We start from the raw sequence: 25,304 nt of genomic DNA, 5'->3' as shown, positions 1-25,304 counted from the left end.
CAATGTAACTAAGTAGCTAGTTTGCTGCCAGTTTTCTGATGAGGATCAGTAGACACCATGTGTGTGTATTTTGAAGACACTCGTTGTGATACCTGTTGTTGTGCTTGTGTGTGTGTATGTATCAGGAAGACCAACATCCCTATTTAATTAAGAAGAAGAAAAAAAACAAACATGATTATACAGCTGGCAGCCTGTGAGGGCACGACGGGAAGAGGAGACGTGTATACCTACGTGGGTGCGCGCGCGCATCAGTATGTTATTGTGTATCCAAAAATAAGAGAGAGACAGAGAGAGAGAGAGAGAGAGAGAGAGAGAGAGACAGAGAGAGAGATGGGGGAGAGATGGAGCAAGAGAGTTTATATAACTGCAATGAATGTCTGGTTATGCAAGTGGGATTAAAGTGGCGGGGGGGGGAGACTGGTTATGCAACCTTAACTAGAAATGTCACTGTGCCACAGTGGTGCACTGTGCGTGTGGTTACATGTATGTGCGTGTCTTCTGGCTCCCAACCAGGATTAGCCAGTTTTATTGCAGTGATCAGCTCTGTCTATCATTCTTCCACCTCATCTTCCCCCTTTTTTCTACTGCCCCTTCCCCTTTTGTTCCTGTCTTTTTTTGGCTCCGAAACCCAGATATTAGCTGCGTGTCACTCTCAAACTCAACGGTGTGTGCGTTAACACGTGCATCTTGCTTTTTGTGTACGCGTGTGCCTGAGAGAGTGTGACTTCGGTGAATGAGGGACGTGTACATAATGTACCCTGCGGAAATATTCTGATGCACCAGAGTAAATATAATGATTACCAAAATGAGAGCTGTATCAAATATTGTCTTTACAAAGATAATGACATTCAGAGAGGTAATGATTTAACATGTTCAATGTACTGCATCATAATGACAGCGTTCGTATCATTTTTGACTCTCTCACAGAACCAACTGCGGTTACCAAAAAATGAGACACAGCTCTCAAAAACAGTAGAGAGAGCTACAAACACAATAATAAAAAATTAGTAGTTATGGTAAAATTGATGAGTGCAGAAAATATGCCTGCTACCATGTTAGACTATAATATTGTTTTATTATTTATGCTAATGTATTGTCAAGTTATTGTGTATAGAACTATCACTTTCTGCCATGTCTTGACAATGTTTCATAAATTGTGTAGTTATCAAGTATATCAAGTTATCTATTTAGTCATAATAAATAATAACTCTTGTGACCGAGTCAACATCTTAATTCAGTTGCTAACCAACGCAGCAGCACATTACGAGGCAGTTAAAACAGCTTCTACCTGCTGTGCGACTCCTTAAAGTTATGTAACTAAATCCAGAAAAACGGGTACCATTTTGGATCCAACTCGCTGTGCCGGATTTCGGGCACGTGAATTTAGCGGCGGTCCACCATAATTGCGTTTTCCCATGGTTTCGCACTAAGTAATACTTGCTCTTTTCAGATTAAATTGCTGGGAAATCCCTTTACCATCTCGTTTTTGAAATTCTCAATTCGGTTGAGATTTTCTGTGGTTCTGACAAAGATGAAAATGTTCCTTGATTCGGCATTGAAAAGCACACGTTCATAGGATTCCATGACGACAGAAAACTACATGGTGGTGATTCACTATTAACATTCTTGTTTTCTGTGAGGTTTGAAGTAAATTCTGACAATGTGCTTGCTCCCAGTTTGTCCCGCTCGAGTGGACGCCGCCAACTCGGAAAATGGCCTGTTTAGACATCACATTTTCGTCCCAACTAATATGAAACATCCAGGCATTTTTCTACCAAAGACTCAAGGTTTCGGTCACACATTTCGTAATGATTTACATTGATTTCCGGGCATGGAAATTTGGGTCAATTTTCGACATAAAATTTAGCATAAAATCCTAAATCCCTATCCGATTTTTACAAACTAGCGCTCATTTTATTTGTACATCACTCCTATATCCAATATCTGTTTTGACAAGACACATATTTTGAACATTTTAGTAGCTTACTAGTTAGCTCCCTCAGTCTGCTTTGCCATACGAATCTTTTTTAATTTTGTATAAACTATACTTTCACTTGAACTATTGTATATTATACTATCCCAGTAATAATGCTTAATATTGTACCAAAAATGCAATTTGCATAATGATTACTATTTACATAGATATGGTCAGAGATAGCTATGGTGATACATTATTTAAAAATATCTATGTAAATATTTAATTGTGGAAATATTTAATTGATTTGTATCAAATACATAACATTTAGAAATTCCCAAAGATCGGCTGCACAGGGTCTACCACGCCCCGGACCCAAAGTCAGCTGGGATTGTGTGTGTGTGTGTGTGTCTCTCTCTCTCTCTTTTGCTCTCTCTCTCTCTCTCTCTCTCTTTCTCTGACCTGCTTTGTGTGCGCGCTCAGTGTTGGAGGCACGTATGCTGGTACTGACGTCCTGGCAAGTACCGGTGCTACTGGACTCCAGGCAGATGACTTCCTGTCTCAACTGCTGCTGCGACACTGATGATGATGACACATGCTTTGTTACATCACCTGCTCAAAGGGATTGGCAAAAGCAAAACAGATCACTGCTTTGTCTTCACATTCTTACCCAAATGTGGTCACACTTCATCAAAGTTTGTATGGATAATCAATGGGTGGTTGTCTCTGTGTCAGTCCAGTGATTGATGGGTGATCAGTGTATGTGTGTGTGTGTGACCTTGCATGTAATAAGTCACACTGAAATCGGATGGATATGGATGTTGGGGACACACCAGTTTCATATTCAGGCAGCAGTGGTAAGGAGAAATCTTGCTTTCTCTGGTCATCCAGACGTTGCCTTCTCTGTAGCTCCTCCTGCTGAGCAGTTTTGGTGACTGCTTCCAGCTGATGCTCCCTCAGTAACTTCCTATGAACACGAGGAACAAGAGCACTCAGCGAGAGCAGATCTTCACCAAGGCGCATTTGTCACCCACTGAAACTATATTTGATGATCGCTAGAAATGTAATGTGCTCAAGCCCAAATATGAAGTCCCAGTACGATCAAGTACGCCTCTCGCTGGAATAGAATTTGCTTACCTAATGTTACGTCTCATGTGCGATGGTTTTGATCTCCTATTCCTACTTCCTGTCAGGGTGGAGGGTGGGGTGGGGTTTTGGCTGGAGACCACAGAGTGGGGTCCCGAAGCAGGCTGCGAGTGGGGAGCGTTGGCTGGCGTCCCCCCTGAAGGTGAGGTAGACTGTGGAGGGGTGCACTGCCATGCTGCGGGGTCACCTCCCTGAGCCTCATTCTCTGAGCTGAAGGAGGCACTGTGGGACTGATCTGAGGAAGCAAAGGGTGACCACAGTTAAACATTCAAAATCCCAGCTATTTTACTCTCATCAAGAGCATTCCCAGATGTTGTAGGGAGGCCATACACAGAACTGAGCCCCAACAGGAGTTCTAAAACCAGTCCTCATTATTTGTGTTTCAATTGATCATTGTTTTCAACAAATTACACTATGTAATCGTAAAGATTTTTAACCAGGGTATTTCATTTAATCAATAGTTATTTTCTATAGTTATTTTTCACTCTTTGTTATACTGCAGCCATTTGCTAAAATCATTTAAGTTCATTTTTTTCCTCAATGTACACACAACACCCTATATTGACAGAAAAATAACGGAATTGTTGAAATTTTTGCAGATTTATTAAAAAAGAAAAAGTGAAATATCACACAGCCATAAGTATTCAGACCCTTTGCTGTGATACTCATATATTTAACTCTGGTGCTGTCCATTTCTTTTGATCATCATTGAGATGGTTCTACACCTTCATTGGAGTCCAGCTGTGTTTGATTATACTGATTGGACTTGATTAGGAAAGCCACACACCTGTCAATATGAGCCCTTACAGCTCACAGTGCATGTCAGAAAAAATGAGAATCATGAGGTCAAAGGAACTTCATGAAGAGCTCAGAGACAGAATTGTGACAAGGCACAGATCTGGTTGCAATTAAAGGAAAGATGAATGCGGCCAAGTACAGGGATATCCTGGACGAAAACCTTCTCCAGAGTGCTCTGGACCTCAGACTGGGCCGAAGGTTCACCTTCCAACAAGACAATGACCCTAAGCACACAGCTAAAATAATGAAGGAGTAGCTTCAGAACAATTCTGTGACTGTTCTTCAATGGCCCAGCCAGAGCCCTGACTTAAACCCAATTGAGCATCTCTGGAGAGACCTGAAAATGGCTGTCCACCAACGTTCACCATCCAACCTGACAGAACTGGAGAGGATCTGCAAGGAGGAATGGCAGAGGATCCCCAAATCCAGGTGTGAAAAACCCGTTGCATCATTCCCAAAAAGACTCATGGCTGTATTAGCTCAAAAGGGTGCCTTCTACTAAATACTGACCAAAGGGTGTGAATACATATGGCTATGTGATATCCATCCATCCATTTTCTGAGCCGTTTCTCCTCACTAGGGTCGCGGGACTGTGTGATATTTCAGTTTTTTAATAAATCTTAAAAAATTTCAACAATTCCGTTATTTTCTGTCAATATGGGGTGCTGTGCGTATATTAATGGGGGGGGGGGGAATGAACTTAAATTATTTTAGCAAATAGCTGCAATATATCGAAGAGTGCAAATTTTAAGGGGGTCTGAATACTTTCCGTACCCACTGTAAATGCACTTTAGTATTGAGCAACAGTCCAGCCAGACAAAGTTAAAATTATTTATTTTCATGCCCCGTTATACTGTAAAGTCTTTAGCACATTCCTAACACAGTTGCCAACTTGTAAAAATTCACTTCTAGAGCAATTTTTCCAAATTTGTCAGAATTTCCATATATTGAAAATTTTGTAGAGAAATTTCCGTGCGACAGTCATATTCATAATTGTTCATAAATTATGGCTTCAATATTTATCATTTTAATATTTTTATTACATCAACCTGGTAATGGTGGACACAGTTGCAGCCCGAATCAAAGTACCAGTATATGAGAAAGAAACAACAACAAACAAATAATATTGCTGAAAAACTGAATTGGATAGTTTATGTATGGACAATAGTTTTGGTTTCTAGTTTGTGCGATGTACTTCTTGTACACCTGCAATAAATACAAGAAGAAGAAGAAGAAATGTAATTACGTCTTCTCATGCATGCTACTTGTCATTCTTACTTATATTTCCTATATCCACAATTGTAATTGTAACTACAACTATATCCCCGTTGTGCGACTAATAAAGGTTATCTTATCTTGCACTACAAATATTTATTAATAACAATAATATACTTCTAACCTGCCCACGTTCTGAAGTGACGTGTGCAGTGAGGTACTAATATATTTCCGGTTCAGATGCGGCGTCCTATGTGAACGTGTATTATTTTATATTTATATCTCAAAACACATATTAATTGGCCTGTTACTTTGTTTTTCAAAGTTGTTTACTCTCCGCTAAAATGCGGTTCCAGCCAGACCTAGTGTATGGTTCCACCAAATCACTTATTTCTTTGACACCTATCCACTCCTCGTCCTCCCTTCGTGAAACATGGTAAGAAGTGTAGCTTATTCTCTACCGTGGAGGCGATGATCATTGACTTACTGGCAGCCGGGAGGCCTAAAAAAATAGACCTGTTCAATGTGGATGCGCCGGTAATGTCAGACGCTGGATTTTTTTTGCCAATATCTGGAACAATCAGTGTTACGGCCATAACGAGTCAACGTTCAGTGATTTCTGTAACAATATACGGACGTTCCGTAAGATTTGGATGCTCTGCTAACACTATTCCTTTGTTTTTTAAAACACATTGTGTACACACTTCAATAATGCCATGGCTCTCCCCCTTCCCCCTGCCTACGGTAATATGGCGCCTGCGCATTGCCGCGCATGCCACCCTGTGCAATCCCACACTACGGACGTCAATTACCGCACTGGGCATGGCAAACTAGTATGCGCTGAGAGATCATCAGAGGGCTGTGGGAAATTATTAGAATTTCACTTCATTTGTCTGAAAATTTAAAAGCACTATTTCTTTTTTCATCTGTTTATGCCAGCAACGTATTGTGACAAGCATAACAACTGCTAATAATGTTCTTCTGTTTTATGGCAGAAAGTACAATAAACCTTCATATCCACCTGTTGCTCTTCATAAAACAGAATAAGAACAGCTTTGTGTTCAATGAGACAAATTTCACACAAAGTTAATTTGTGACAAATCTGATCATCATTATTTCAGTATTCATACTTTTTTTGCCATTTTGCCTGCTAGTGTGCCGTAAGATTTTTTATAATGTACTGTATATGGGTGCCTTGGTTCAATAAAGGACGGGAAAACACTGCCCTAGAGGCTAGTTGAGCAAGCCCAATTCTGTGTTTGTATTAAGTCGGTGCCTGTGAGCCTTACAACGGTTAAACACTCAAAACGGCACACCCGTTAATTAAAGCTAGAAAAAAAAGACATGAATCACATTCAAATGAATCACAAGAACATTTGAGTCAGTTGTGTGGATCCGCTCGAAGCATGAAGTCTGGTTGAGTGTCTCATCCTAAAACTGAAGGTATCAGAAAAACAAAAAGCTATATATTTTTTTGTGCATTTCTGAATGCATGTTTCTGCTCCCACCACCAACCCACTTGGAATCTGCTTTCGCTTCACTTTTCACCTTTCATCTTCTCCTACACTCTTCCTTCTTAGTTGCTCTGCCAGAGACACACTGAACCAGAACCCAGGCTTATGTAAGTGCTGGATAATAAATATGGACGGATTACGAAACGAAAAACAGGAAACGCGAGTACACACACACACACACACACAGACAGACACACACACACACACACAAGAACAAGCCTTGCCAGGAATCTGTAGGGATGACGGCACAAAATGATGCTGCGCTGCCATCACACAGTGTTCTTAGTCACAGTAAGTTTCAATGTTCATGACAACTGGTATATTATGTTCCGGACCTGCAGTATCCACAAGATGGTAAGAATGTGTGCAGACACTCTGAGGCTGGCTGCGTTGCACAACAACTTACAACCCCAATTCCAATGAAGTTGGGATGTGTTAAACATAAATAAAAACAGAATAGAATGATTTGCAAATCATGTTCAACCTATATTTAATTGAATACACTACACATACAAGATATTTAATGTTCAAACTGATAAACTTTATTGTTTTTAGCAAATAATCATTAACTTGGAATTTTATGGCTGCAACACGTTCAAAAAAGCTGGGACAGGGTCATGTTTACCACTGTGTTACATCACCTTTTCTTTTAACAACTTTCAATAAATGTTTGGGAACTGAGGACACAAATTGTTGGAAGCTTTGCAGGTGGAATTCTTTCCCATTCTTGCTTGATGTACAGCTTCAGCTGTACAACATTCCGGGGTCTCCGTTGTCGTATTTTACGCTTCATAATGTGCCACACATTTTCAATGGGAGACAGGTCTGGAGTGCAGGCAGGCAGCATATGTTTCTCCAAAAGCTGTATGTACCTTTCAGCATTAATGGTGCCTTCACAGATGTGTAAGTTACCCATGCCAGTGGCACTAACTCAGTCCCATACCATCACACAATTTCCCAAAACAATTTGAAATGTGGACTCGTCGGACCACAGAATACTTTTCCACTTAGCATCAGTCCATTTAGATGAGCTCGGGCCCAGAGAAGCCGGCGGCGTTTCTGGGTGTTGTTGATAAATGGCTTTTGCTTTGCATAGTAGAGTTTCAAGTTGCGCTTACGGATGTAGCGGCAAACTGTATTTACTGACATTGGTTTTCTGAAGTGTTCCTGAGCCCATGTGGTGATATCCTTTACACATTGATGTCGGTTTTTGATGCAGTGCCGCCTGAGGGATCGAAGGTCACGGGCATTCAATGTTGGTTTTCGGCCTTGCCGCTTCCATGCCGTGATTTCTCCAGATTCTCTGAACCTTTTGATGATATTATGGACCGTAGATGATGAAATCCCTAAATACCTTGCAATTGTACGTTAAGGAATATTGTCCTTAAACTGCTCGACTATTTTCTCACGCACTTGTTCACAAAGAGGTGAACCTCGCCCCATCTTTGCTTGTGAATGACTGAGCAATTCAGGGAAGCTCCTTTTATACCCATTCATGGCACCCACCTGTTCGCAATTAGCCTGTTCACCTGTGGGATGTTTCAAACAGGTGTTTAATGAGAATTCCTCAACTTTCTCAGTCACTTTCTTTTGCCACCTATCCCAGCTTTTTTGGAACGTGTTGCAGCCATAAAATTCTAAGTTATTGATTATTTGCTAACAACAATAAGGTTTATCAGTTTGAACATTGCATATCATATTTTGTCTTTGTAGTGTATTCAATTAAATATAGGTTGAACATGATTTGCAAATCATTCTATTCGGTTTTTATTTATGTTTGACACAACGTCCCGACTTCATTGGAATTGGGGTTGTACATAAAAGGCCCCTTTGGTCCATTATACATAATCAAACGTCGCGTAAATGACAACAGTCTGTCTCAGTGATGTGTGTCTGTGCGTGCTTGTAGTGGACTCAACTTTATTTGTACAACACGTTCACAACAGTTGCAGCTGTAGCAAAGTGTTATCTGTGCACAAAACATGTCTAAATGCATGCACAGACTGGCACGTCAAACCAATTCATAATAAGCTATTCTTATTGATAGGGATTAAATAAATGCATGTCAAAAAATTATATGAAATATATATGTTTCTAAATCTAAACGACACCTCTGCATATATCATGAGCATCTACACTAGTGTGTTGTGCGATAAATATAGATCCAGAAAAGGAAAGCACTGCGGCGTTGGAACATGATACGCGTTTCTGTCCTGGCTGTTCGCCACAATATAGCTAAGTGTATAATGGTGAACACAGAATTTATTGTCTTAAGCTTTGCTATTAACAGTGGTTAACCTTTTTTTAATCATGTATCAGCATTATGATAAAATGTTGCTTAAACCATTACCCGTACAGTAATTTTGCAGGTGGAGAAATACGTGAAATTGCTTCATGCTCCATGCTCTTAAATTGACAGTTACGAGTATGATCAAAGTGGGTTGAGTGTCAGAATGCAAGACACGACTGCTCCGTATGCTCTGCAATATCGCTTCTCCAAGGGACACAAGTTTTGTTATCTCAGTTGGAGATTACGGCAGAGACTCGTGACTACGTGAGCACATCGCATATACATTACAACTCTCTGTCTGTGTCAAGCATAGAGCCCCGACATCACAATACGCGCACACACATGGACACACACACAAGCATGGAAGTGGAGTGGGTAGATGAACGTGAGGTCATCATTCAAAGAGGAAGGATGCAGACACATTCATGAACTTGGCTTCACACATCACAGTGAACTACTGTCTCACACACACGCACGCGTCCATCCATCCATTTTCCGTACTGCTTATCCTCATAGGGTCGTGGGCGTGCGGCAGCCTATCCCAGCCATCTTCGAGCGAGAGGCGGCGTACAGTCTGAACAGGTTGCCAGGCAATTGCAGGGCACATATAGACAATCATTCACACCTTTGGGAAATTTAGGGTCTTCAATTAACCTACCATGCATGTCTTTAGATGCGGGTGGAAGCTTCAAGACCCAGCGAAAATGCATAGAAGCACTGGGAGAACATGCAAACTCCACACAGGAGAGCCTGAGCAAAGATTCAAACCACAAAAATCAGAACTGTGAGGCAGACCTGGTAACCACACTTCCATCCTGCTGCCCCGTATATTATTATATCCACTGCACTGCCCATATTTTATATTAGATATATAATTCGGAATGAAATGTAAAAAACACAATAAATAGAGATGACATGCAAAGAATAACAGGATGTACAACTTTTTACACACGGACCTGCTGATACAAAACTCATATTAGGCAATTGAATTAAATAACCTAGAGAAAGTCAAAATACAGATGACGTATTGACTTACATGCAGTGACTTCATTTGTTCCAACACTGAGAATGTTGTTGGGTTGATGCCTCCTTCAAGAAATTACACTTTATGAGATTCAAAAAAGGCCACAAAATGTATAATGCGTCTCCAAGGGAGGCTACAGGGAAATGACAAATGTCTTCAGCAACCTAAATCTTATGTAAGCACATCTCCATACAGTATATGTTTAGGGTTTATGTAACTTATGTAAGGGCTGAAGAACATAAAACCACAACTTGTGCTCTTTGTGCGTGCGTGTCCAACAAGTGGCTTTTGCCCAAGAATGTTGGCACTGAGAGGAAAGTAGAAATTTGACTTCATTTAAAACGTTCCTTCAACAGAGTGATGATAAAACAAAGAGGAGTAATGATGAACTGGCATTAGCTTGAGACTGAGGTTTGTCAAGTTACCCACTTTTGATTTACTCAGTGGACACGTTCATAACATAACAAAGCCATGCTGCTGCTTTTCAGGGAAAACACAATCTCATCGGAACAGCTGAAGTTGTGTGCCATCAGACCGAAGAGATGAGTACTGATTGTGATCTGCTGTGGGAGTTTGCGTCTGCGATCGACAGCTTACATAACGCTGACTCACAAACTCACATGAAAGCACTTTTAGCCCTTTTCAAATGCTCTACTGCACTTCGTCCGAAAGTTGCAACTTTCCATTGTCATCTTTTTGTATCAGCATCAATACAAGACGCCTCTGAATACAAGAGGAAACTGGAGCAATCCCAAACATGTTTCTCCGACTTTGATGGGAAAAAACAACAACAATGTGCCAGGTGATGCTATTTCAGTCCAGTCCCTTCGATGGCGGTAATGTGCACTAATATGTGTGTGTCATGTTCCACAAGTAGTATGTTTGTTACCGCAGCTCTATCTGCCGGAGCTGGTGCGTCACACAATCCAAGTAGGTTTAACCATGCATCCATTTTCTTTACTACCTGTCCTGTTCAGGGTTGCAGTGAGCTGGAGCCTATCCCAGCTGACTCTGTGGAAAGGCGGACTACACCCTGGACTGGTCGCCAGGCAGTCATAGGGCACATACAGAGATGAACAACCATTCACAGTCACTAAGTGGGAACCGAACCCACGCTGCCTGCATCGAAGTCAAGCGAGTGAACCACTACGCTGTCAGTGTCTCAAACTTTAACATCATCTTGTTTGAGTTGATCTGGAACAAACTTCACTGGCGTCACTCCTCAGAGCTGTGTGTTCTGAACTATAACAAAAATGTCAATCAATACACAACTTCAAGTGAGGTAGCCAAAATCTTGACAAACATCTGTCATCCCCTTGGAGGGCACTATATCAATACAACTTGCATAAAAAAGGTGAGGAAGACAAATCCAAATTAAGCACTAAATGAACCTTAAAAATAGCAGCTTCACTATCATGATGAAGGTACACTGGCTTGTAACAAGCCATGGTGACAGCACATCACCTACTTGTGTTGTCTGTAATCCTGGTGGACCAGACAGGACACCTCTCAATGATTAGACAATGTATGTGTATTTCAGACATGAAGTTATGATGCAAATAATCTTTCTCTTTAGTGTCGAGCATTTGGATTCACTTTTATGTTAAATTTCAGACCATGTCCTGATCACTACCAAAATGCAAACAACCATTGTCCATTTCCAGTAACCAAAGGAGCTTAGAAGGATATTTCACTCAACACCTAAAAGAGAAGCACCCGAGCCCCCCAAAAAACCTCCACTATCCTGTACCAATTCTTTTAATTAAACTTTTTACACCACGTTGATTTTGTTTCATCATATAAAAACAAGGGAAATATAATCAGGATGACTAGCTGGAATTAAATGGACTATTTAGTGTGCAGATGTGGGTAGAGTAGCCAAATATTGTGCTCAAGAGCATCGCTACTTTAGAATAAGATGACTCCAGTAAAAGTAAAAAGTAGTCCTTCAAATAATTCCTTGAAGTAAGAGTAAGAAAGTACTCAGTGAAAAACAATGCTCAAGTACTGAGTAAGTCGGGAGTAACTTCTAATTGATTCTCTCAATCAGACCGTGACCGTCAAATAAAATAAAAATACCTAAATAAAATATAAATATGCAAATCCAGATATTGCTGAACAATATCACTTATTCCAAAAGATAATAAAATCTTTGTAAAATGACAAACTAAAAACTACACTGCATGTTAACGCTGTTGTCGAGTCACGCGTAGCTGTCACGACTCACTTTGATTGGCCTGCGAAGTCCAATAGAAGACTATGTGCGGACATGTGACTTTCTCGTGTTGTTTGATTGGTGAACTTAGTCAAACATCACTGTGGTAATGACAGTGAATTGGCGCGCAGATAATTATTGCTAGATGAAAGTAGCGAGTAGCATGTAGATTATTGGAACGGAATAAAAGTGTTGTTTCTTCTTAACATAAATACTTGAGCAAAAGTAAAAAGTATGCTTCACTAAAACTACTCTGACAAGTGCAATTTATCCAAAATGTTACTTGAGTAAATGTAATGGACTAAATGTAGCGTCATCATTTCACCGATAAGAGCTATTACACAAAGTACTGTCAGTGTGTCTCTTCTAACTTTCTCTCCAAACGCCAAAGAAAGTCTTCTTTTATTGTCTCGTCTTCCACGAAAATAACAAGTAATAACCTGTAGTAAGTGGACAGTCCAACTACCTTTTGTTCCCCTCCTCTGCTCGAGCTCTACATCAGCAGATAATGACAGCTATTTACTACAAAGCTCAGGCACATACAACAATACATCATTCTAGGAAGAGGAATGGGAAATTATTTGCACAGAATTTTGTGAAACTGTGCAAACACTCCTGGAAAAAAAATCTGGGGATAAATAAACAGCACAAAAGTTAAGAAAATTTGAGTTTGGGAGATTATTTCTCTATTGTAACAATGCTTCTTGGTAACTGACATTTATACCAGTGGGAAGCCTGTTTACCATTTTAAATGATGCTAAATATGTAGGGAACATGCGTTTCTGGGATGAGTAGCAGAGAGGAGTATGTGAGTTGCTGCCATGAAAAATTTGCCACATCTTCTCTGCTATTGCCAAACAGTTGACTGTTGCCACTGATTGTGTTTTGGGGATTGGTGAATTTGGATGACTGAAGTTTGACTCAACAAGAGCTATTGGCAATTTAACAATTTATTCATTTAACAATCAGGAGCCTCAGTAGCGTGTGAAAGAACCGTACACAGCCACAACAGCCTGGCACCTCCTCCTCACATACTGCTGTGGGATGGCCAACTATTTTTCAACTAGCATTTCTCACAACCTGGTTATGTTGTGAACAGCACGTCCAAGATGATCTCACAAGTGTTCAATGGCCTCACACTGCCTCCACCAAAAAATATCACTATCGATGTTGCAATCAGCTTAGTGTTCTCTGCATCTTCCCCACATTTTAACCTTATGATCCAAATCTGGAGTCATTGCTGAACGTAACGTTCCCTTACGTTCAGGTTCCAGTGCAAGTGTTGCTGACACTATTGCCAGTACCAGGAGCTCAAAACAAGAGTCAAAGGTAAGAGCAAAACAAGTTAGCAGAGAAGATGTGGCAATTTTTTCATGGCTCGAACCTACAAACTCGGCACTGCTGTCCCATTGTAGAAGATTTATTTTCCAGATTTGTGGAACCAAGAAATTATCTACCAAACACACATTTCCAGACTTTTTGTGCTACATTTAGTTCTTGGATAAAAAAAAACAAAGATGGTTGTCCTGGTCCAGTTACTTAACGCTTATTGTGTAACACCTGCAAAAACAGAGCTGATGTGCACATCAAGTTCTAACAGCCTGATCCAATGACCATATTTACCAGCTTGTTTGTTGTAATTTAACATTTTATTTTATTTTATGTAGGTCCGCCTCCTCACGTTATAGATTTTGTCTTCTCATCATTCCTCATTAACGGCCTGTACCTTTCTGAAATTAAACTACCCTGCCTGCCCTTCTTTCCATCTGCCACATCGACACAGACTTTATTGTACACTATAGGGACCAGAGTATTGGGCACACCTCTTGACCCTTTTTCATCCATCCATTTTCTAAACCACTTATCCTCACTAGAGTCGCGGACGTGCTGGAGCCTATCCCAGCTAACTGCGGGCAGCAGGCGCGATACACCCAGAACTGGTTGGCAGCCAATCGCAGGGCACATATAAACAAACAACCCTTCGCACTCACAGTCATACCCATGGAGAAATTAGAGTCTTCAATTAACCTACCATGCATGTTTTTGGGATGTGGGAGGAAACCGGAGTAACCAAGAGAAAACCCACGCAGACACGGGGAGAACATGCAAACTCCACACAGGCGAGGCCGGATTTGAACCCGGGTTCTCAGAACTGTGAGGCACATGTGCTAACCAGTCGCCCACCGTGACCCTTTTTAAAAAAAATAATAAGAATGTAAAAAATAAATAAATAAATACAAATCATGGTTTGGGTTACACCCCTTATTGACTCCTTTCATCTTAACAAGACATTTTGTACAATTGTATGCTTTTCTGATTTCTGCAAGATGCATAAAAGGATGGTTTGAAGAGCTTGAGAGCCAGGACATAACCCCATCAAACACCTTTGAGATAAACCAGAACTGGCATTGTGAGCAGGGGTGCCACAAAGAGGAGAAAAGTGAATAGGATTCTCAGGGTCCATGACTCACAGGGGCCCAAGAAAATAGTATGTTCAATTTGCAACATTGATGTGGTAATATTTTTTTTCATGGGGCCCCAAATTCCTGGTGATGTCCCTGATTCTAAGTCAGGCCTTCTCGCAGTTCAAACACAAATGGACCAAAATTTCCCAGAGAGACACTTTCCGTCCATCCAATTGCCATACAAACCAAAACAAATCTAAACAAAAAACAAAATTGGAGCATTATTCTGCATGTAGTTACAGTAACAGTACACATCATTAGGTAATAGTAAGTCCACGACAGACCGCACACATAGACAGACACACGTTGCATAGACACCTCTGCAAAAAAATGTAAATAAATAAAATAACTAAAAATATGAGCGTCAACGTGTCTTGACTGGGCGCCGGGCCACAGATGAATGCAAAGTTGCCAAAGAGGCCACTGGCTCAAGTGGCTGCTTCACACGTTAAGGTGGCCTTTTGCACTTTATCTCCTTACTGGCACTCACACGCATACACAATCTCGAGTACGAGTCTTGCAGAGAACGTTACTCTCTAACGCCAGCGACACCGAGGGGGACGCAAAAGGGTGCTTATATAACTGTTGCCTGTGACTGTTACACAACCACCATGTTCACAAGAACTGTGCGCACATAAACACACGCTCACACAACATCTTGACTTTTGACCAAAAAAAAAAAAGGTGGCACATACTGCATGTGTGTGTGTGTGTCTTACATGTGTTCTCTTTGACACTCTTCTGTTACTTTGAGTTTTTAGAGATGTCAACCAAATCAGACTTATTGATTGTGGTTGTTCTAAGACAATTAGTACAAAAAAAAATAATGCTCGCCATACTGTCACTGGCCTTATGAAACTATTATTAAACAATGTGTATGGAACCCAAATGGTATGATGAAAAACAATTATGTCAAATAACAAACTTGAGACACACTTGCTTATTTCATGAAATCAATACATTTCATTTTCAACATCTGTAGTTGTCAGTACTAGGAGAGCTGCAAGGTGCTTTTAACAGAACAGTACTGGAGGCTGTTATTACTGTAACCATGACAACCACTTAACGCTGTATTCCAAAGCTTTCTAAAAAGGACCTGACCCTTCATCATGATGATCCACAAAGGAGGCAATGTTTAATCAGTGTTGCGGACTCTTTCTAATGCCTTTAACTCGTTTTACCATTTTGAACAAAAATGAGAAATTTCAACTTTTTTATACCCACATTTGAGCCTTCTCACCGAGCTTCTCTGAGAGGTCAGAAATGACAAAAGCATAACATTCAACCACTGAAACAGTTTTATTCTGTTCAGCAAAGCAACTAAGCGTAAGCAAGTGTGTACAACACTGTTATTGTAACTCTCGCCAGCTCCCCAATTATTACTGTTGTCATTGAAAGGCAAAATGCAATTGACCTGACATTTTTGGGGAATCCCACCAGGTCCTGTGGGTCCCGCAGGATTCCCGTGGGATGGGAGTGAACTTCACTATCAATCACGTGATTGGGCAGTTGCAGGAGAGAAGGTCATCGAGAGCGGGAATTGTGGTAACAAAGTCACCAGCAATTGACGGGAGTGGAAACCATGAAACATCAGTTAATTGGAGTGGAACCCATGACGGTAGTGAAAAACATGATGCAGTTATATTTTTACTTAATATTTGAATATTTCCCCTGAGCATCGAGCAAAACATTGCTCATTCGGGATTGGGATCAATCTCTGTGGGAGTGAGCGGGATTGAGTGCGATTTTGTAAAAACATGTCAGATTGGGCGGGAGTGAGCTGGTAAATAAATAAATAAAATTCTCCTTCCTGCTTCATCATACCTCAGCGGTGACGTTAAAAGCTTCATTTCTAACTTTTCACATTTCTTAGCCCAATATACAATTTACCATTGATGGGCATCTCTCTCACTCACACTCACTCACTCACTCTAACTCACACTCACACTCACACTCACACACACACACACACACACACATACACACAGTGTACAAACAAAACCCCACTGAATGGTTATTTCAGAAAGCCTGAACACAAAATAACATTGTATAAAGCAACATTTCCCAAAGTTGGGATGGTCTTTATTGGGTCAAGTGAATTGCTCTAATTATACCACATATCACACAATGTCATGGCACACCATATCATACTGTATATCATACCACACTTTATATCCATCATATCATTTCATATCATATCACACCATATATCATATAACAGCACAACACCATATAATGTAGCATATCATACACACACCGTATTACATCATAGTATACAATATCGTACATCATATCAAAACACACCATATCAGGTATCATATACCACACAATATCATATATAACACAACAACATCGCAAACTACACCATATCATAGCACACCGCACCATACCATATATGTCAATGCAGACTATGGAAATGCATGATGTATTGTATCATAAATGCAAATACATGCTTTATTGTTTTGGGTCTTGAGCTGAAAAAGTCCAGAAAAGCCTGATTTTAAGTAAATGATGGTTGGTGTTTAGTTTTGACCATAGGAACTGGGCAGTACGGTTGCAAAAAAAAAAAGCTAACGCTTAGATGAAACCAATTTAAAAAGGTAATTTCTGTGTATTCATCCAAACTAAACTAGGGGGCCTCTCTGTTCCTCCATAGGCCGCCTGACACGTTTACCCGCTAACCCACTAATCTGATGAACCAGGTTTTCCTGTTTTCCCAGGCGCACACTTCCAGCATGGACCGAGCCGGCCCACAATGGCCAATCGCAGTCTGGCATTGCTTTAAGTAACCCTAGAAACAGCCAATAGGAGTGCAGCTATGAGACAAAAACACGAGAGAGCAAGCCGGGTGCACGTGTGATCAGCACAAAGCTCAATGAGGTAAAAATGCCTGAAAAGGGGATAAAAGAGGAGTGTGGCGGCACTGAGAATGGAAGAGAAGGCAGCCAAGAGAGGCGAGGGAGTGAGAAAAAGGAGGCATTGACGGTGCATGTACAAGTAGGTAAGGATCCAGTGTTACACAACATCGATAAGTAACTTCACAATTATCAGCCAAAGACTGATGCGCATTCTTGGCACTTGTAAGATTATTTCCAATGTCAAAGTGATCCAAGGTGCCATTTGGGTCAGCCCCCTCGCCTCCACAAAAAATAAAAATCTCCTGCAAAATGCCATCGTTTTTCTGAACCCAGGATTCCATTACGATGTAGCTGAGCTGACAGTGACATTTGAGAAAAAGCCTTTGAAAGTCAGAAGCAGTTGTCTTATCCTGATTCCAAATATTGAATAACTATTTTACCCTTGAATCACTAGTCAGGAAGACTATTTCCTCTAAACTTGCTCCCTGCATGCTGCAACCATCCCAGCCGTACAATAACAGTGTGATGCTTGGTCACCTACCTGTGAGCGACTCTGATTCGTCCAGAAGCAGCATGGCTTTGGAGTGAAAAAAAGGGCTGCTTTGGTATACTTTTTTTTTTTTTTGCCTCCTCTGCTGTCTTTTTTTAAAAAAAAAATTTTTTTTTTGTGCCAAACTCCTGCTTGAAACCTCTTGACCTGCTACCCTACACGCACTGCCAGAACCCTTAGGTAAGCCAACAGGAGTCGTCTATGACTGTCCGTCAGCTTGTCCTGTACTGAGCCTCTCTATCGCACTACTGCCACAGTGACTGACTGACTCACTGACAACTGGCTGGTCCGCTCTGTGTGCAGCTCTCAATAACAATGTCAACATGAGGCAGAGGCAGGAAGGAGGACTGGCAGCTGAAAAACTTACATAACTCCTCATGCTGGAGGCGGGGCCCAGTGAGGGGGGACTCCTACGGCTGAGAGTGCATCACTCTGACCTACAACACAGCCTGAGACGGAAGGAAACTCATTCACTCATTCAAGTCTCTTCTCGAGGGAAAGCTTTTCATTCAGAAAGTAACACTGCAATTAGTTTTTTTCTACTAATTACAGTATGTACAAGACGTACAACTATTTTCAGGTTTGCAAGAAAGTAATTGTACAAGTCCCTGATCCATGAAAGTGTGAATGTTTAACAATAAATACAAAAAAAAAAACATCACCTTACCACAAGATTTACAGTATGCTTTTTCATTGGACAGCAAAGCAACCAGCATAACTGGTTCAGTGTGAAAATCCTTGGAAAATTCACCGTTTATAAAACAGTTTTGACAATACGTAACCAGTTCGCAATATACATAACAGGACTGGAGTAAACCATAATTTGCTCCTGTTCAGATTTATATTCTGAAAGTTTTTTTGGTTTGTTTTTAACCTCCATTATTGCATATTTGCGTAATGCATAATATTAATGTTCATTTAATAAATATTTTTCTTTCAATATTTTTCTAGTGTTTTATTTGCGCTCTGTGACATTTGATCATTTCAGTGTATTGCGTCATTATGTGTAAATCTTAGCCAGGGACAAATTTGGGAAATTAGCTAGCTAGATGAACATTTCAGTTTCCCAAAATTTGGAAATATTGTATGGATAGTGAGGCGACACGGTGGGCGACTGGTTAGCACATCCGCCTCACAGTTCTGAGGACCGGGGTGTGGAGTTTGCTTGTTCTCCCGGTGCCTGCGTGGGTTTTCTCCGGGCACTGCGATTTCCTCCCATGTCCCCAAAACATGCGTGGTAGGTTGATTGAAGACTTTAAATTGCCCGTAGGTTTGAATGTGAGTGTGCATGGTTGTTTGTTTATATGTGACTTGCTGGCGACCAGTTCAGGTTGTAGACCGCCTCTCGGCCGAAGACAGCTGAGATGGGCTCCAGCACGCCCGCGACCCAAGGGAGGATAAGCGGGACAGAAAATGGATGGATGGATGGTGCCTGTTAACTATACCATTTCATTCATTCAATACGATGTCAGCGGCATCATCAGGGGCCTCATGTACAAAGAATTGCGTGGATTTCCTACTGAAACATGGCGTAAGCGCAAATCCAGAAAACGTCGGACGCACAAAAATATCAAGATGTATGAATCTGTGCGTGCGCATGAATCCAAGCACATTTCCTTCGTACACCCCAATCAACGTAGAATTGATCACACATGTTGGAGTAGCCAGCCCCTCCCTGTCCACATTTAAATATGCAAATCATATTTAAATGAACCCTGCAGCTAAACAATTTTGACTCATGTTTGATTACTCAATGAATTATTTGAATACACAGGAGAGGACGCGCAGTCGCAGCTACGTGTGCCGGAGCACATTAGCGTGCCGTGAGCGCTCTTCAGGTGTGCCGTGGGAAATTATAAAAATATTACGTAATTGAAATAATAATGTATCTGTTAAATAATGTATTTATGCCAGTGAGGCATAGTGACAGACAGAACAAATAAATGCTCTTCTATTTGATGGTAGAAAGTACATACAGTAATTAATGTATCCACTTTTTTTTGACATTTTTGTTTGTTGGTGTGCCGTAATATTTTTCAATAATAAAATATGTGCCTTTGCTCCATAAAGGTTGTCAATCACAGCTCTAGTGTCACAGACACGGAGGATTGATCCCGCATTTCCGGCGTCTCCTCCGGCATCCCCAGCATCTCTCACGCAATTACACTCCAACAACTGGCTGCTGCCGGCTCGACTGGCCGTGTCCTCACACCCGTACTGTGCTGAAGTCACAAGAGGAGATTGTGAGGTCAATTGGCGGCATAAATGATCGCCTTGATCAATTTATAGTAGGCTTTACACCATCAGGATTTTTGGGGCCGATCACCGAGTTAAAAAAAAAACGATAACCAATCACCGATCCGATCACAAGATGGAGCAATGTGTCTATTTAAATGATGTGTATTTACTGTATATACTTGTGTACTTAATTGCTCAAACAATTACATTTACAATAAATAATGTATCTTAGTTCATCTATTTATGCCAGTGAGGCATAGTGACAGTCTGAAAAAAATGAATGGCAGGAAGTAAATACAGTAATGAACGTATCCACTTTTTGTGACATTTTTGTTTGTTGGTGTGCTGTGAGAATTTTCATTTGTAAAATATGTTCCTTGGCTCCATAAAGGTTGGAAATCACTACTCTAGTCAGATCGTGTATTCTAATCGGTCAGGTCAAACCAACATTACAACATGACAGAAATAATGGGTGCTAACTTACTTTAATTAAATTACTTTATTGGAATTAAATTACTTCACCCACACCGAAACTTGAGAGCATGTTTCGACAGAACGGCGGCATGTTTATGTACAACCGTTAGTGCTAGCACTAGCTTGCTAGGCTACGTAACGTTTTGCTGCCTGCTTGCGAGCCGTATCGTATTAAAAGTACATGAACATACCTCAAGCAAGCCTTAAACGAAAGTCCTCTCCTGTCCTGAACACCGGTGACCAACAACACACGTTTTTCCACATTTTGTCCTTATAATACAGTCGGCGCGATCCACTCTTGTTGTCGTTGCCATGGTAACGAGTGTATCCGGTCACATTTGACCGGAGAAAGCCCAATGATTGTAAAAAACGGGATGTGGTGGTATCGGAATGCAAGATTTTATTGCAGTAGTCTGACAGTGCAATCGTGAATGAGCAAATTTGTCTCGTAGTCTGATCCGGGCATTACGTCTTGTCTGTCTCAGACGTGTTGTCTGTCCCACACCGCCACCACATTTTTTTTTTTTTTAAATAACTTTATTGGCCGTCAGATATTTACAGTACTACGTCAAAAGACACGCGACAAGGCTAAAAATAAACTAGCTTTTGGATTCAAATATACTGTGCACGATGGCGATGCGGAGTAAATGTCTTTTGCGGAGCCGATCAATGACGTCATTGATCGGATTGGCGAATTATGACATGAAAGCCGATCAGCATGAAATGCTAATTATCGTCCGATACCGATCAGGCCGATAAAATCGGTGTAAAGTCTAATTTATAGGCATCCTCACAAATATCAGTGATTCATTTAATAAACTGCTTAACAAGTGAATTCCGAGTCCTTGCTTCTTTTACATTGTTGAAATCAAATGTTGTCGGGCATTAATTGTTCATCACTGCTAATTGTTCACGTGTCTCTGATGTGGAGATTTATTACAACACTTTCCCAGCATCACCTCTAAGTGTCGGCAAAAGCATCTATTCCATAACAAGCCTTATGAAACCTCTGAAGTGCTCTCAGTCAAGAGTTCGCATTGCAGCACATATAGGTGAAGGTGACAGACCCATCCCCCTACTCCATCCCCAACTCACCAATATACATGTAAATGATAAGACATCATAGAGGTGAAAAGAGAGAGAAGGTATAAAAACACGCAAAACAAAAGCCACAGAAGACAGAAAACCAGTTTAAAAATAACAGCTACTCACCCATGTCCTGCGCCTTCAACTTGTTGTCTTTAAGTCTCTAGTCTGACATAATCATGCTTCTTCCCTCCTTACTGCTAAAACTTCCTCACTTCACTCCTTCCATCTGCTGAGCGAGGACAGGGCTCACGAGTGTAGTCAGCCTCTGCCGGCAGCGTTGCAACCAGGCAGAAGGCCATTGGGGCAATTACAAAACCACGAGTCGCTGAAAGCTACCCTGGCCTGCTGCGTGTAGGAAACCTCCCAACTGGCTTCCTCCTCCTCCTGCTGCTGGTCCCCTTACTCCCCGCCCCTCGACATACTGATACAGGAATGTGATGTCAGCAAGCCACGCCCACTCCAGAGACTGCCTTAGGTAACAAGGTTAAGGGTTCAACTGGGAACATGGAGAGACTGAATCATGATCTTGTTTAAGGTTCACTGTCAATTTCTGGGGATTTCATCTATTGTAGTAGCTCATGACTCCCCTCATATATAACTGGATTTAATTATCACAATTACTTTATTTTTACTTCATAGTGGTAATATGATCCCTTCATTGTCCCCTTATAAACTGTATACAGTATATATAGATACACACACATATATATATATATATATATATATATACACACATATACATATATATACACACATATACATATATATACACACACACACACATATACATATATATACACACACACACACATATATACACACACACATAGCTGGAACCGCGTTATAGTGGAGAGTAGCCAACTTTGAACAGCAAAATAGTAGGCAAATAAGTGTCTGGAGCGAAAATAATACATAACGACACAGCACGCCGTCTGGTGGCAACCCTAACTATCCATCCATCCATCCATTTTCTGTACTGCTTATCCTCACAAGGGTCGCGAACGGGCTGGAGCCTATCCCAGCTATCTTTGGGCGGGTGGTGGACTGAACTGGTCGTCAGCCAACCGCAGGGCACATATAAACAAACAACCACTCACAATCACACTTACGGGCAATTTAGAGTCTTCAATTAACCTACCGAGCATGTTTTTTGTTGGAGGACGGTGAGGAGAAGCGGCTCAGAAAATGGATGGATTGATGGATGGGGAGTAACTAACATGAGAAAGACGGGGATGCCATGCTAATTGCTAAGCTATTGTAACATGTACATAGTCGCAGAACACTGACAAAGTTATTGGGTAATACAGTACACTTTTTAAATAGACCTGTCTGGAACCTCATTATAACGGAGAGTAGCAAACTTTGAACAGCAAAATAGCACGCAAATTAAGTGTCTGGAGAGAAAATAATACACAGCGACACAGCACGCCATGTGGAGCTGGAAATGAATTTGTATGTCTCTGCGGACGTCTGCTGAGAACAGGGAGCCCTAAGTTTAAAAGTACATTAATATAATAAATATACAGTATACTATTGTCTGTAAATAAACTATCCGATCCAATCGATCAGTAATGTTATTTGTTTGTTTACAAAATAGAGTGTTGAGTTTTTAATTTTTGGCTTGTCTTGTCTTTACCCTTATTATGAATGAAGAAAACAGAGTGTAATGGGTTTAATGAGTATGTAGGATCATTTATGCACTTGTACACATGTAAATTGTGCAGCTCACATGGTTGCTATGAAGCTGACTACTTTGCCAGTTGTTCAGGATAATTCTATAAAGTTTTAACACCAATCGGTAAAGTACAGCCTTAAAGTTCACTGCTGATTTTGTTAATAAAATTGTTCTTCATAAAACAGTCACCATTGTTTATTAGTTTTCCCATACAAGTTTAAGAATGCTTGTTGTTCAGATTACATTTGCACTGGACTGCCATGAAATTTGTGTATTTATCTCTTGATTATCTTTTCTATTATGGTCTAAAATTTTCAATCATCAATAAGCTTTTGAAAACAGGACTTCAAGCATGGCTGTTTCAGCAAGGTAGACACTTTCCCATATACAAAACCTAGGCGGCATAAAACGTTTTATTTACGCGTTTGCCATTATCAATCCAATTACAAAAAACGACCCAATATATAAACTTGTCATGAACATGGTTAGGGCGACGGCGAGGAACGCAAGGCAAGAACATGGTGGACCCAAATGCAGGGAAGCAGGGAGGCAAGGCAGGAGTGCGGGAATCTCAAAATAATAATATTTAATCACAACGACAAAAACAACAGGCGACTATGACAAAAACAACTGGCGACTATGACATGGCAAGACATGTGACAACGACAATGAACCGACGAGGACCGAAAGAACCCAGGGAACTAAATACAAACAAATTGACGAGACAACGAGGAACACCTGGACAAGACACGAGTGGCTGGAGAGAGCTGATTGGTCGACAAAGTAGACGAAAACAGGTGGACACAACAACCTAATGAGCACACGACAAACAAGGAACACAGGAAAACATGGAACAAAACTAAACAACCCAAACCAAAACACAGACCATGACAAAACTAGAATGAAAACTGAATGATATTAATAAACAACAAAACTCTAAGCCACTATGTTGGTATGTGCTTATACTTAAACACACAGGCTAGAAATTCCATCTGTACGGCCCCACGCACAGACACAGTGCAATGCAGTTGGGGGGAGGGGCAGCCAAGCCAGAGATTGGAGGAAGAGGCGGTGACGGCAGCAAAGTGAAGGGGGCGACTGGCTGGTAAGCCATTACAACACACGCATTCACCTTTGGCACACTAGCACAATTCATGTAGCCCTGCCTCCAAGAGGGAGGAACTCTCACATATCACAGTTAATGAGAGCACATAGCAATAAACACACACGCACGCGCACACACACGTGGCAGTCCTATCACCTAATAGTCTATCCCTTTAAAGTACGGATTGAGGTGTTTTTGTCACATATTGCCTTGTATTGTATTGAATTGTCCGATTCCAGAATGCCGCTGTGAACGCACAAACAGTTCCCAGCAACATTCCGTTTTCACTGAGTTTCTGTATCAAAAGCAAACTATATTGTGGGATAATTAAGAGGCCTTTTACACAGGAACGTTTTCAACTTGTTCGTTTCCATGACATTAACATCTATGGGAGTATGGGAACGCAAACATTTGAAAAGTGGTCTCAAAGTTTTGCTGAATATTTACTTGATTGTTGAGGACAGTGTTAAATGCGGGTTTTTTCGCATACATTTAGTGGGTTTTTTACAAATCATTTTAACAGATGTCTGAACAGTTGATAATGTAAACTACAGTACTGTGTAAAAGACTACACTTCGATTGGTTGTTTTATTTCAATAATGACCATATATTATTGGTTAAGTAAAACCACTCAGTAGAGTGCAGACCAGCGGCAAGGCTGAAGAGAATGGAAAATCAATACAGATGCCAAAACAGTTTAAACATAAATAGAACAAGTATACAATACCATATA

At 40.8% G+C, this 25,304-nt stretch overlaps 1 protein-coding gene across 8 annotated transcripts in view; it reads right to left on the bottom strand.

Annotated features, from left to right (window-relative positions):
- Nucleotides 1–25,304, bottom strand: part of LOC133481141 (helicase ARIP4-like) — a 63,276-nt gene that overhangs the window by 16,614 nt on the left and 21,358 nt on the right. For 2 of the 8 annotated variants that reach the window (XM_061780190.1, XM_061780170.1), the window contains exons 3-5: nucleotides 3,053–3,296; nucleotides 2,749–2,882; nucleotides 2,378–2,527 (exon numbers count right to left, since the gene is read on the bottom strand). In XM_061780190.1, coding sequence (XP_061636174.1) covers nucleotides 2,378–2,527; nucleotides 2,749–2,882; nucleotides 3,053–3,296 — 528 coding nt within the window. Of the gene's footprint in view, nucleotides 1–92; nucleotides 2,337–2,377; nucleotides 2,528–2,585; nucleotides 2,883–3,052; nucleotides 3,297–17,981; nucleotides 20,213–21,914; nucleotides 22,160–25,304 lie in introns of those variants that run through there. The other 6 variants (XM_061780199.1, XM_061780209.1, XM_061780179.1 and 3 more) reach the window with 6 other exon arrangements.

The sequence above is a fragment of the Phyllopteryx taeniolatus genome, chromosome 1, assembly GCF_024500385.1.
Source record: "Phyllopteryx taeniolatus isolate TA_2022b chromosome 1, UOR_Ptae_1.2, whole genome shotgun sequence".
In the NCBI taxonomy this organism is placed as follows: domain Eukaryota; kingdom Metazoa; phylum Chordata; class Actinopteri; order Syngnathiformes; family Syngnathidae; genus Phyllopteryx; species Phyllopteryx taeniolatus.
The sequence above is the reverse complement of the archived record's forward strand: the minus strand, read 5'-3'. Positions and strand labels throughout refer to the sequence as shown.